We start from the raw sequence: 13,735 nt of genomic DNA, 5'->3' as shown, positions 1-13,735 counted from the left end.
CCAGTATAAAGTGGCCCTCTTTGTCTTTCTTAACTTTAGTTGCTTTAAATCTGCTTGTATCTGAAAATAAGATTTCAACCCCTCCTTTCTTCTGATTTTCATTTGCTTGAAATACTGTTTTCCATCCCTTAACCCTGAGTCTTGCTTTGTCCTTCAAGGCTATGTGTATTTCCTGAAGACAGCATATGGATGGCTGGTGCTTTTTTATCCAATCGGCCAGCCTGTGCCTCTTCAGTGGGGAATTCAGTCCATTGACATTTATTGAGAGAATTGATAAGTGTGGTGGAGTTCTATTCATTTTATTTCATGAAAGTCCATTGTGTAGTTTTATCCTTTGTGCCATTGTGGAAGCTAAGTTTTGACCTTTAGCTTCTGGGTGTTTACTTTGCTGATGGTCGACTGTGATCATCAGTGCTGCAAATACATCTAAGTATTTCCTACAGAGCTGGGCTTGCTGTGGTGAATTTCCTCAACACTTGTATATATGCAAAAGGTTTGATTTCTCCATCAGTTTTGATGCTTAGTTTAGCATGATACAGAATTCTGTATCATGCTAAAACAATTTTTGTTTAAGAATGTTGAAAGTGGATGACCATGCTCTTTTGGCTCTGAAGGTTTCAGCTGAAAAGCCTGCCTGTCATCCTAATGGTTCTGCCTCTGTAAGTCCATTGGTGCTTACTCCTGGCTGCTTGCAGAATCTTTTCTTTCATCTTGACTTTGGTTAGGTTCATTACAGTGTATCTTGGAAAGGCTCTGTCTGAGTTGAGACGACCTGGGGTCTCCATCTAAAAGGAATGTCTTGGGGTCTTTAGTAAAACTTAGGAAGTTTTCATTTATGATAGTCTCCAGTAGGGCTTCCATTCCTTTGGGACAATCTTCTTCCCTTTCAGGAATCCCTATTATTCATACATTTGAATGCTTCACAGAGTCTCATAGTTCTCTAAGCACCTGTTATCCTTTCTCTCTCTTCTCTTCTGCTTCTTTACCTGTGTTAACTCAAAAACTCTATCCTCTAGCTCTGAGGTTCTTTCTTCTCTATGATCTAACCTATTTTTGATACTTTCTACTGCAGACTTTACATCCGCTGATTGTCTCCTTCATTTCCTTAAGCTCTGCCAAATCCTTTTTATATTCTATGTATCTCTGATCTGACTTTTGGTCTTTCCATTTTCTTGCCCATTCTGTTTATTGTCTTAATCATCCATATTTTAAATTCCCATTCTGTCAAGTCCATTAATTCTTTATAGGTGGAGTCCTCTGTAGTAGTAACCTCATGGTCCCTTAGGGGAGTTCCTCTGTTTTGGCTTTACATGTTGCCAGAATTTTTCTGTTGGTTCTTCCTTCTTGTTCACCTCCTTGTCCTCCTTTTTCCTTCTCACTTCCTCCTTTGTTTCAAATTACCTTGTCTTGATGCAGCCTCAGCCTGAGCAAAGCCAAACTCTTCCCTGTGGCCAAAAAACAGAAGTCTTTGCTCTAGATGACAGCATGTTGCAATATGTCACTGGGACACCATGTGGTGCTATGATTTTTTTTTTTTTTTTAAGGAGATAGCACAGCCAGCAACCTTTATGGTTCTTATTCCAAAGTTAGTTGCCTTCAGTGATCACCTGATTGTTTCCATAGCATTCGCTCTGCTGGGTTGGCATTTTAAAGCTCACAGGAATCCTTCAGGGGCAGATCTCATAGTGCCCTCTGACTCCAGTTCCCATGAGGTGCAAGGAGTCCCTAAACCTGTCCCAGGAGTGGAGTTCTAACCCTGGCAGGCAGAATGAAGACAGAGGCTTGAGGCCCCTGCTGAGACCTTCACCTGATCTTTTCACAATGGCAGCCCCCTGGCCACCAAGACCTTCTCAGTATGGCCACCTCACCAGCCACCAAACCTATGGCAAATCCACTCCAAGTGGCATTCAAATCTGGTTGCTGTATACTGTTCGAGTCTGTATACTGCCCACTCTTCCAAGCTTTCCACTCAATGCATAGCCTACTCCAACAACTGAAAACTCTGGAAAGGCTTCCTCCTGTCCTAGACCTCCATGGGTGCCAGCTGATCATAGCCAGTGATCACTTGCCTAGTTCATCAGATTTCCACAACTTCGGATCATATGCTGTGCTCCCTGAGCTATGACTCTGGGAAAAGTCCCTAAGCCAGGTATAGCTGGGTTCTTTTTTCCCAGTTGTTCTATGGGAGGTCAGCTGAAATGATTCTTCTACTCTGCCATTTTGCTCTACTTCCTCTCTTCATGATTTTCTAGTATTTTAGAGCTTAGTTTCTTAAGTTCTTAATTCCTGTGCTTTGCTAAATCAGAAGAAAATGGTGTTATTTTGTACTCAGCATTTTATAGTATACAAACTACATTCACGAGCTTTATCACAGGCTCCTGTAGTACCCCTATGAAAAGGAGACACACTATCATTATTCTCATTTTCACTGTTCTGTGTCCAAGGTCAAACCTTTTCCTATGAACTATGCTTTTTAAAAATGAGAGAAATACTGGGCGGTGCACTCAGTAGTTCGATACCAGCCTGAGCAACAGCAAAACCCAGAGTCTCTACTAAAAATAGAAAAAGTAGCCAGGTGTTGTGGTGGGTGCCTATAGTCCCAGCTACTTGGGAACTGAGGCAAGAGGATCTCCATGGCACTTTACCCAGAGTGGCAATGTGAGATTCTGTTAGAAAAAGAAGGTAAGAAGAAAAGAAAGATTGTACAAAACTTAATGAACTCATAAGACTGAATATAAAAAAAAATATAAGGGTTAACATAGTAAATAAAATCCCTATGGCATTCAACTGTCTCAATATTAGACACTACACAGAGTCAGAAGACACTGGGAGGGATGATCATAAATCTCAGGATGCTAAAACAGGTACTGTGGTCAGCAAAAATAAATGACATGCTCAGGCAGACGGGAGAGGACAATCTCTATCCAGCCCACTGCCAGCACATGAGCAGATGGCAAGAGTCTGCAAAAATCAAGGGGAAAGGAGAGAGGAGACCACTCATTATGCTGACACCTCACATCCCCTCACCATCCACCTTACTTTTGATCCATATGCTCTTTTGAAGGGAGGGGGCATGTGGAGATCTAGATATCAATACTCCAGCGCGTCGCCAGGGCCACACTTGATGGTATGGCACCCCATCATCAGTGCATTAATGGTGGTTGATAGTGATTTCCCAGTCTTACCATTCCCATCGCACACTGCATGCCAGAGCTTGAGGACAGACACACAGACTGTCTCCTCAACTGCATCTTTTACTACCATGGAAAAGCACCTAGAACGGACAAGGAACACAATCTTAAATCGGGAAATCAGCATTGATTTTGTTGTCTTTTGGTGTTATTTCATCCCAGAATCTCCCAATGAGGGTTTGAGGAAGTAATTTTATAATCCAGAGCCACTAGTCACCAGGATTGCTGAACTGCCAGTCACTGAACTGAGAGCTCAGGTCAAGGACACAGGCTGAGAAGGTCAGGGCTACCGAAGGGGTGGGCAGTAAGCCAGGGCCATGAGTGATGGCTGCACTGGGACCGACACTGCCACTGGGCATACAAACACGCACTGATGACTCTCCACACCACGGTCCTGAGCCTCAGGGAGTCATACCAGAACAATTAAAATATAAAATACAGTAAAATAAAAATAAAAATCAGGAGCAAACTTCCTACTATATAGTTCTTGTCTCAGATGAAACTATAAATGGGGTTGGCCAGGACCTAGCTGATCTCACTTCCTGATACGACCAGCAAATTCCAAGAGAAGGGAAAAGCAAATGGCAATCTTGCAAACACTGGTGGAAACTAGCAAGAATGAGCATTTTTCTGCTAAAGTGCTTGGAAGAATCCTGGGAGGTGCTGTTGCTCTCTAACAGTTAACTGTGGCACAAAGCAAATAGCCTGAGGCTCTGAGCTCAAAGGTGTAGTAAGCAGCTTTATGCTGCCAGAAGGGCCTGCTGCTGACTGAGGGGTGGTGAGGCTCAGAGGCACTGCTGCTTATGTGACTAGTATCTGATTGCACAAGGAACGCTGTCCTTCCCTGCTTTGACATCTGGGCTCTTTATAGATATCCTACCTTCTGATGACCTCGTTGTCACTGATGGTACTGAATCCATTGTATATTCTAAATAAAGTTCGTTCTGTGCCTGAAATAAATTCATAGAAAACTAAGTCAGACTCCATAACTGTCTGGCTGCTGTCTAGCTACAACACAGGCAGCTGAGTTAATCTAATATGGATTAACTGAGGAATCTAATATGGATGTCAAGGTCACCACATTAACGGTTTGGCAGACAGAAATACCTTTATAGTCTGAAAAAAACAATTTTCAGTAGTCACTCAGCACTCTAGGCAAATTAAACTATTTAGAGAAGCAGAATGGAGCTGGGGTGGCCCTGCAGGTTATTTTTATAACTCATCACTTTGTAATTTTCAGAGACCCCACAGGAGCTGCTTAATCGGGGAAGAATAGCGTATCCATCTTTTCTAAAATATTCATTCTGAAGCTGAAGCTATTTCTAGGCTCTAGAGAAGAACCTACAATCTCTAAGAAACTTGTTGAGGAGATATCTGGGTGGCCTCCATTGTTTACTAAAGGGAAGTCAGACCCTCCATCTATACGTCACTGTGTGTCACTGTGTCACTGAGCACAAAAATCATTTAAGCCTATTCCAGAATCAATGGTTGTAAAAATTGGTAAAAGAACAGCATGGCAGCCAGGTGCGGTGGCTTATACCTGTAATTCTGGCTGGGAGGCTGAGGTTTTTTATTATACACAATTCTGTCTTCCCTTCCTCTACAGTGAAGGGAAGTTATGTGGTGTAGTGTGGGATGTTTGGGGTATATACAGAGTATACATGTGGAGAAAGTGTGGGGGTCAAGTGTATTTATGGAGTGTGTGTCTTGTGTGGTATGGGGTATGTGTGTAATTGAAGTTAAGAGTTAGGGTTTACCTAACCTAGTACATGTCTATTGAGTGAATGCTGCATGTGGGTGTCTGTGCGGTGTATATAATATGTACCTAGTGTATACGTAGTGTGTGCTGTGTCTGTGTGGTGCTCACTGCATGTGTGTTGAACAAATGCACTGTTAGGAGAGGACAGAGCAGGGAGGGGGCATAATTTTGTACACCGACAGAGTGTAGATTTTCAGTCAATATTTGTGAGAGGACAGGAGTGATTCTTCGCTTTATAAATGCAGGCCTCTAAGTGCTGTCCCTTCACACCGATGGTACTCATGGGATCAGACACATCTCTGGCTTACAGTCCTTCATCATTTCAGTCAAGATCTCAATCCCCCCTGCATAGAACAGGGGTATCTGGTCAGGCTTGGACAGAGACTCCAGGAGATTCTTGGTCGTCACGGCTGTGTTCTTTCCTGAGTCTATCATGGCCCAGGCTTCCTTCTCCTGAAGGTCTGCTTTCTCCTGAAGATCTACTTGATTCAGGTAATCTAGCAAAACAGAAGGAAAAAACAAAACAAAATAAAATCCTGACAATCAACAATACCGAACAAAAAGCAGCTCCCCCCCAGCCCCCGTTTTTCTTGAGGATGGGCGGTTGAGACGCATAGAGCATTAAAATAATTCAAATAATCCCCTTCTTGAGCAAGGAAAATTTTGGAGACAGTGAAAATCCTATAACCAAAGTCTTAAATCATCTTAGGGATTCAAGGCAGTCTAGGAGGGTCTCAGGGAGTCAGCACAGGTGAGGAAAAAGGCAGAGACTGGAGCGGGAGAGCAGAGGGCAGAGCAGCAGAGCAAGTCAGCACAGAGGCTCAGACTGTGCGGGCGAGGCAAGGCTGCTGCCACGTGGCCAAGGGCAGAGAAGGTGTGGAAGGTACCCTCAGGCAGGTGCACAAGGGAGGTGAAATTCAAATGAAGGACATTGGCAGCAGGAACATTCTCACCTTTCACCTGCGCCTGCAGCGAGGGGGTTATTTCTAAGATCTTCTTATAACACTCTCTGGACTAGAAAAAAAGAAACAAGACCTTGAGAGTGGTCGGGGGTAAAAGGGATTACAAGAAAGACTCTGGGTGTCATGGGGACTGGCCCTCCACTCTTCTCTCCACGCCTCCTCCCGCTCCCAGTGCAGACAGGCATGGGAACACACTGTACGCTTCACATTTCATTTAGGCTTCTCCAGTTCTGTGGGGCAATACTATTACTTCAAAGTTCATTTAAAAAAAGAGTTTTGTCAGATATAGCCCAGGATTAAAAAATAGCCAGTCCTAAATTCTTGTGGATCATGTCCATCTGGGATAGGAATCATCATCAGGTAAATGCAAAAGTTAGATAGGGTATTTGCACTGACAGAGAGAAGGAGGCTGCCTGTCAGAGACGCCCATAGGGAGTCAGGGAATAAATGAAGCCGCAGACAGTGTCGACAGAGACTCAGGAACTGAGAAAGAGAATGGTCAGTGACATGTACTGGCTCTGAAGAGAGCCAGTGAGGGGGCCATTGGTTGGTCATGTAAGAGTCAGCTAGAAAACTTGGGAGTGAGCGGTTCTCATTAAGAAGACTGTTAAGTAGAGAGTCCCTGCAAAAAGACGCTAGTGGAAAGGAATTTCTGGGTTTAAGGCAGTACCTTTTACAGGGATATAAGAATTTCCTCGACTAGAGTATGATCTAGCCAGTCACTGAGAGAAAAGGCTCAGAAGAAAACAGTTCTGAGATATCTTGAAGGGTCAAGGTTTGTCTAGAATACTAGATTAAGAAATGAACTGGAGGAAAATATGACACATCACAGAAATACAGAGTGCCCCCAAAGTTACCTATAAAGCTGCCATACATAGGGAAAATGAGAAATTGTAGCTAACTGTACCTTTATTTATAAAAGATTATTACAAAATTTTATAAGAGGAGGCTAATACACACAGAACATTTTGTAAATATTTTATAAAATTTTATAGTATATACATCAAACAGAACCCAATATCCAACTTTCTTTTTTCCTTTTTTTTTTTTTGTTTGCACTTTTCAGCTGGGGCTGCATTTGAACCCGCCACCTCCAGCATATGGGGCCAGTATCCTACTCCTTTGAGCCATAGGCGCCACCCCAGTATTTAACTTTTCTTCAACCCCAGATATAATTTGTCAGCAATTTTTGCTGGTTTTGCCATCACTATATATCCAGAATCCCATCACTTCTTACCACCTCCATCAACAGCCTAGTTAAATCCACTGTCGCCTCTTGTTTGGCTATGTATGCAACACCCTGCTAAATGGTTCTCTGTTCTGATTTTGCCTGGTCAAGCGTTCTCAATATAGCAGTCAGAGCGATCCTTTAAAACGTAAGTCAGATCACGTCATTTCTTTGTTTAAAATCCTCTAATGGCTTGCAGATCCCTGAAAGTGACAACCAAGTTCCTCCAAAAGCCTGTAATGCCTTCTGGAATCAGCCCTCTATTTGCTTCCATCACCCTTCTGACCTGTCTCATCACTCTCCCTTTGATGACTGCATGCTAGCTACTCTCTACCCAGAATGCTCCTCCCTTAGAGAGCCACATGGCTTGCTTACATCACTCCCTCCTTTCCCTGACCACCCCATATAAAACCAATCTAACCTTTCACTGATTTATTTACTTTTCTCATTAACACAACCACCTAACATCCTATACCCTAACAGACTACATCTATTTGTTTTATATTTCTTGTCTACTTCTACCTTAAGAATAGATATGAGTCTGTTGAAACTATCGTTAGTTCCATGAAATCCAGGAATTTGTCTTGTTTACAGCTGAACTATGATTACTTGTATTGAAAGTGACTGACAGAAAGCATGTAATAAATATTTGCTAAATTAATTAATTGAATGAAATTTGATAGAGAAACATTAACATTTTCTTTATTCATATTTCTTTTTTATCTTATTACAATAATTCTACATATTTTTCCAATCAAAATCCAACAAAGAAAAGAACTTTTTAAAAAATGTACAATAGGAGACAATTTATTTATAAAATATTTCATAAATGGAAAGATATAGCATGTTCATAGATGGGATGACTTAACGTTTGCTTAGTTGGCGATACTTTCCAAATTGATTTAAAAATTCATGTAATACCCATCACAATTCCATCTGGATTCTTTGTAGAAATTAACAAGATGATGAGAAGTTCATATGAAAATGCAAGTAAACCAGAAAAACTAAGATAATCTTGAAAAAGAAGAGGAACAAAGTTGGAGGCCTCACACTTCTCAACTTCAAAACTCGTTATAATGCTACAAAAATCAAGACAGTGTGATTCTGGCACAAGGACAGATGAGAATCAACACAATGAAATTGAAAGCCCAGAAATAAACCCATATGTTTGTGGTGAAATGATTTTTTACAAGGGTGTCAATATCATTCAATGAGGGGAAGAATAGCCTCTTTAACAAATGGTACTGGGATTAAGTGGATACCCAAATATAAAAAAATTAAGTTGAACCCCCACTTGGCTCCATGCACAAAAATTAACTCAAAGTGGATCAGAGAGCTAAATGTAAGGAAAAAACTGTTGAATCATATACTTTCTACAAATGAATTATATGGTATGTGAATTACTTCTCAATAACCAGTATTAACAATGTGTAATAGCTCAAATATAATCCACACACATAGGGTTACTTTTGGGTGATAAGATTACAGTGAACTTCATTTTTCCTATTTGCTTACAGAGGAAAGCCCTTCTCTTCAGAGGTTGAACACTGAGAGATGCTACAGAAAATATCCCTATAGCTGATGGAGTTACACTAACTGATGTCCAACTCTTAAGATCTTCCCAATCTCCCAAAGACTTTCCCAACTCTTAAGATCTCAAATTTACCTGGGACAATACCAAAGGGTGGATTAATACCTAGTCAACTTGGAGAATCATGGTTCTCTTCTGGGACAACTGGGAACATCACAATGTCATCAAAGGTGCCCCTTACCTTCCTCTAAAGACTTACCATGCTGTAGTTCTTCAGGGCCAGGTGGGCTTTTCCCATGTGGAAATATGCTTTTGTGCATTTTTCATCACACTGCATAAAAGAGAATGACTGATCAGATGTTTCAGAAGATCTGAAGTCATTAGCCATTCCCCTACCTACCTAGATAACAGAGTTAAGGCAGAGCTTTAGCTCTCAGGACAGCTACCAGAGTTGACAATTAAAACTTTTCTGTGCATCTTCAACTAAACTAATGGATGCCTGGAAGGAGCCTGGATGCACCAGTAAGCTCTCTATCAAATTAATTAATGATACCTGCCAATTTTCATTTGCATTTAATGAGACTCAATCAGGAAGCAAACCAGAAACCCTTAGTTTAGAAGAGCTCTTAACACTGGCTGCACATCAGAATCACCGAGGATTCTTTTAAAAATCCTGCCAGCCGGGAAGTACCCCACTCAATTAAATTATACTCTGGGGTAGGGACCAGGCATCAGCGATTTTTTAAGTTCTCCAGGTGACACAAATGTGAAGCCGAATTAGAGAATTACTGGCTTACTAGAAGACAGGGGAATTTACTCTGGGAAAACAGCTGAGGTTCCCATTATATCTTAGTGGGCCTAGGACAGTGGTTCTCAACCTTCCCAATGCTGTGACCGTTTATTTGTAGTTCTTATGGGTTGAGACCTATAAATTGAGAACCGCTGGCATAAGAGGTTCCTCCCCTCAAATAAACTACATGTGTACACTGGGAACTTACACTCCTCAAGATTAGGAGGAATGCTCCCTTCAAAAGGCAACATTGAATCAATGGCTGAGACTAGACCATTTACACAGGGGGCCCTACACCTCTCTGCCTCTAATAATTGTAACTTCACAGGGAATGATTCAGCAAAGAGACATCAACTAAAACTTAAAACATCTAGTAAATAAAAATTTATCAAATCCATTTTATATTCAAGGCATTGTGTTGGGTCAGATGCCCTTGAAGAGGTTAAGAGTTGGGTGGATTCTTATTCTGCCACTCAGAAGTGAGCCATCGGCCAGGCTACTGACATTTTCTGACACTCATTTTCCTCATCTGGATAGTAAAGATAATAATAATAGTATAGCACTGGGCAATACATTACCAGCTATTGCTGGTGCAGTTACAACATCAGTAATCCACTTCCCAGAAAAGGAGAAAGTGTAAGAACTGAATAATAAAAGAGAGAATTGTTGGAGAGAACTCTTTAGATAGATTTTCATGTTTATCATTTCCTGATTCTCTATCACCCGGCAGTGATAAGAAGCAGAATGCTTGGTTGTGCAGCATTCTCCTCGTCCTTCAACTTCACCAGTTGAGTGTACTGGCTCATTCTCCTCGTCCTTCAACTTCACCAGTTGAGTGTACTGGCTCATTCCCCTCGTCCTTCAACTTTACTAGCCCCCGAGCTTGATGGTTCATGAGAGGGATCTCATGAATGAAGAGTGAAGTCTTGCAACTATTCTGTGAAGTAGAAGCAATTATTGTCCCCATTTTACGGATAAGGAAACTAGGGGTTGTAGAGGTTCAAGGTTACACATTTAGTAAGGGGAAGAACTGGAATTTGAAATCTGGCCACTTAACTTCAGGGCTCAAGGCTTTAAAAATTAACACCAACTCTCCTTTAAAAAGGTGCTGTAAAAAAATTATATAGATACTATAGAAAATGCTACTGAAAAGTTCAGGGGAAGGAAATCTACCTAAACGAGACGCACTGTTAAAAGGGCATGTGAAGGAGGAGTGATGGGAGCCAGATCTTGACTGTTATCTATAGAGAGGTAAGGACAGGAGGATGGGCTGGGCAAGGTGGGAGAGGATGAGGCTTCTGTGACAGTCCAGCTGGGACTGAGGGCGGCTGCTGGGTAGAGGGAAGGCCAGGAGGAAGCCCTGAATGCCAGGCCAGAGGCTGAGTCACGATTGGTGATGTGGAGGTGAGCTGGTCTGGAGGGGCATGCAGAAGTGCCCAGAGGATGGAAGGGCAGGGTGGGGGGATGAGCCAGGGGACTATTTAGAATAAAGGCAGACATCAGAAGTCCTGGTGACAGTGAAAGTGCAAAGAAGTACAGACACCAGAGCTATGTCAGAGAAAAAACTGACCAGTATCAAGTAGCTATACTGACGGAGTGGAGGAGAGTGAGGCAAAACTGAGGATCGAGATGCCTAGAAGGCTGCTGTGTCGTTAACAGAAAAGATCAGTTAGGGCTGGGAGTGAGGAGGGGTGAGTGGGAAGAGTTGCCTTCTAGACGTACAGAGTTTCAGATGCAAAGACACTCAAAAGGAACCTGCCGGAGTTGGCTGAAATGCAGCCCTGGAGCTGGGGAGGGGACGAGGCTGGGAAGTGGACTGAAAGCCGTGGTGAGAGGGAGACTGGAGCTTGGAGAGGCAGCGAGCAGAGCAGCGAACCCTGCTGAATTCACAGAGGAATTAAGGAAGCAGGAAAGGAACAGTCAAAGGCAAAAGAAGAAACACTGGCCTGCAGCTTGTGAAAGCCAAGTATCCACAGTATATTCACTGGCAATGCACCAGGGTACTAACAGGGGGAACCAAGCCCCAAGCGTTAAAGCCTTGTTCACGGCCAACTGTGTGTCACCATTAAGTGTTTTCGTTGTGACTTTGCCTTCCTCAAAATGACACAAAGGGCCGCTAACGGAATTTCTCACTAAAGGACCCATTTTCCTTTGATCATGTGTCAACACTCACTAGATCTTCTCAGGTGAACCCCAGGTTTCCTTTAAAGGAATCCTGCCCTCAGAAGAAGATGTATTTCATTGTGCAGGAAGTGTTCTGCAGAGAAAGAAATGGTTCTAATCCTAACTGAAACCAGCCTCTCTGCCTTATCTTCCTTGACAAGGAACATCAGTCTTGAAATATCATCACACGAACTTGTCTTGATCAATTTAAAAGTGTCAAAAACTGTAAAATTGGCATGAAAGTACTAATACTATTAATAATGGAGTGCCAGGGAACATTCACTATTGATACATTACTTTTAAAGGGAGTTACACTTTCTCTTTTAATTTATGGCTGCAAAACAGAACCAACCATTATTAGTTTTTATTTTATTATTTTATTTTTTATTAAATCATGAAGAGGTAGATCATGTATACATTAATGCATTTATGGGGTACAATGTGCTGATTTCATATACAATTTGGAATGCTTACATCATACTGGTTAATATATCCCTCACCTCATTTACTTAATTATTGTGTTAAGACATTTATACTCTATACTTAATAGATCGGACATGTACCCTTGCAATATGCACCATAGCTGTGATCCCACTCTTCAACTTCCCTCCCTCTGACCTCCCCCCACCTCATTATTAGTTTTTAGAACTCATTGTACGTATTTTCCCCAAATTGCCAAGTCTTTACCGAAACCTCTTCAGCTGGGAGTCTCACTGGGCATTTAACTGGCTGCTGAGTGTCAGTGTTTTTTAATGTCAACTCCATCAGCCCCGCTTTGCCTCAGTTTCACCATTAATTATGTTGTGCTTCAATTAACATTTGAGAATAGGCCAGTGTGTTATCCTGAATCAGCACAATGGTGTGTCTACTGGTTTGGTCTTTTTCAGATATGAAAAGATGCTCTTGGAAGCCCTATGATATCTTGTTTCTTCCACAGCAGAGAATGAGACCCATGCCCAGGGACTATAGGGTATAAGCTTCCAACAGAGAGGCCCTCTATAGTAGATGGTTAAGGGTTTGGGATGACAGTTATACCAACACTAGCTTCCTGATCCTGCATGAGTTACTTGATTACTAAGGGCTCAATTTTCCTTGTCAGAACAATCAAGAAAATAGCAATATTAAACAGAACAGAATAGAATGTTGTGAGCATGTAGAAAATGGTGGTTTTTGCGATTACTGGAGCAACTAGGAAAAACATCCTTGTCTCTCTCTTCTCTTGCAGAATGATGGTAGAAAAAGAAACCATGATCCAAAAAGATGACAAAGAAGGTTAGTGAGTCTGTGTTGGGACTGTGAGGAGCTTGATGGCATCAGCTTTGGGCAACTCTTACAACTTAAAGGCCATAGCAGTGCAATGGGACGAGAGGCGTCCCACACACTATTGTTGAAGAGCTAAAGAAATGACATTCCAGATGTCAGTTTTGGAGGATTCCTAGAGTTTTATGAACCATGATAAGCAAAGGTGACTTTCTAATTCCACTCTGTTTCCCTTGCTTACCCTTACGATAAAAAATAAACAAGTAGACATGGCCAGCATGGTGTTGTTCAAGTGTGCTGGTTTGGGACTGAGCTGAGTGAGGTACGACACATGTGCATATCAAAGAATTGATGCATCTTGAAAACCTGGCACATCCTCCTTGTACTTCAACTTTACTTGATTCAAAGGTTTAAAAAACAATATTGTTATATGGCATTAAAACAAACAAATAAATATCATGAAATGCCATGCAAAATTCACCAGGATTTTAAAGATAAAACACAGATCTTGAAAGCAATTTCATTCACTCTGTCTCTGAACCCAGGAAAGGCTCATGGTCATCTTCTTCTGTTGTTAGGGAGTGCTTCCGTCAGGAGTCTGAGAAGCACTACTTTGGGTTATATAAAGTCCCCCATGGCAGAGTAATAACTCTGGGGAATGCGGAGTAAAGAGTATTTAAATACCTACACATAGTCACCTAAGGTAAATACTGTCCCTAAGAAGTGATCACATCATTTCTCTTTTACTTCTATGCACCTTTGATTAGTATTTTGGCAGATTTCGGAGGAAATACACACATGGTATTATACTATCTGCCTGAGGCCTGACTGAGTTGAAGAACAAAGATTCC

General features: G+C 41.8%; 1 protein-coding gene across 1 annotated transcript in view; it reads right to left on the bottom strand.

The window, feature by feature from the left end:
* The window catches only part of TTC12 (tetratricopeptide repeat domain 12), a 56,567-nt gene that overhangs the window by 26,114 nt on the left and 16,718 nt on the right, over nucleotides 1-13,735 (bottom strand). The window contains exons 8-12 of the mRNA XM_023516057.1: nucleotides 8,931-9,002; nucleotides 5,904-5,964; nucleotides 5,259-5,447; nucleotides 4,072-4,141; nucleotides 3,186-3,274 (exon numbers count right to left, since the gene is read on the bottom strand). Of these exons, the coding sequence (XP_023371825.1) occupies nucleotides 3,186-3,274; nucleotides 4,072-4,141; nucleotides 5,259-5,447; nucleotides 5,904-5,964; nucleotides 8,931-9,002 (481 nt within the window). The remainder of the gene's footprint in view (nucleotides 1-3,185; nucleotides 3,275-4,071; nucleotides 4,142-5,258; nucleotides 5,448-5,903; nucleotides 5,965-8,930; nucleotides 9,003-13,735) is intronic.

Source organism: Otolemur garnettii, unplaced genomic scaffold (assembly GCF_000181295.1).
Source record: "Otolemur garnettii isolate 467f Iridium unplaced genomic scaffold, OtoGar3 scaffold00086, whole genome shotgun sequence".
Taxonomy (NCBI): Eukaryota; Metazoa; Chordata; class Mammalia; order Primates; family Galagidae; genus Otolemur; species Otolemur garnettii.
The sequence above is the reverse complement of the archived record's forward strand: the minus strand, read 5'-3'. Positions and strand labels throughout refer to the sequence as shown.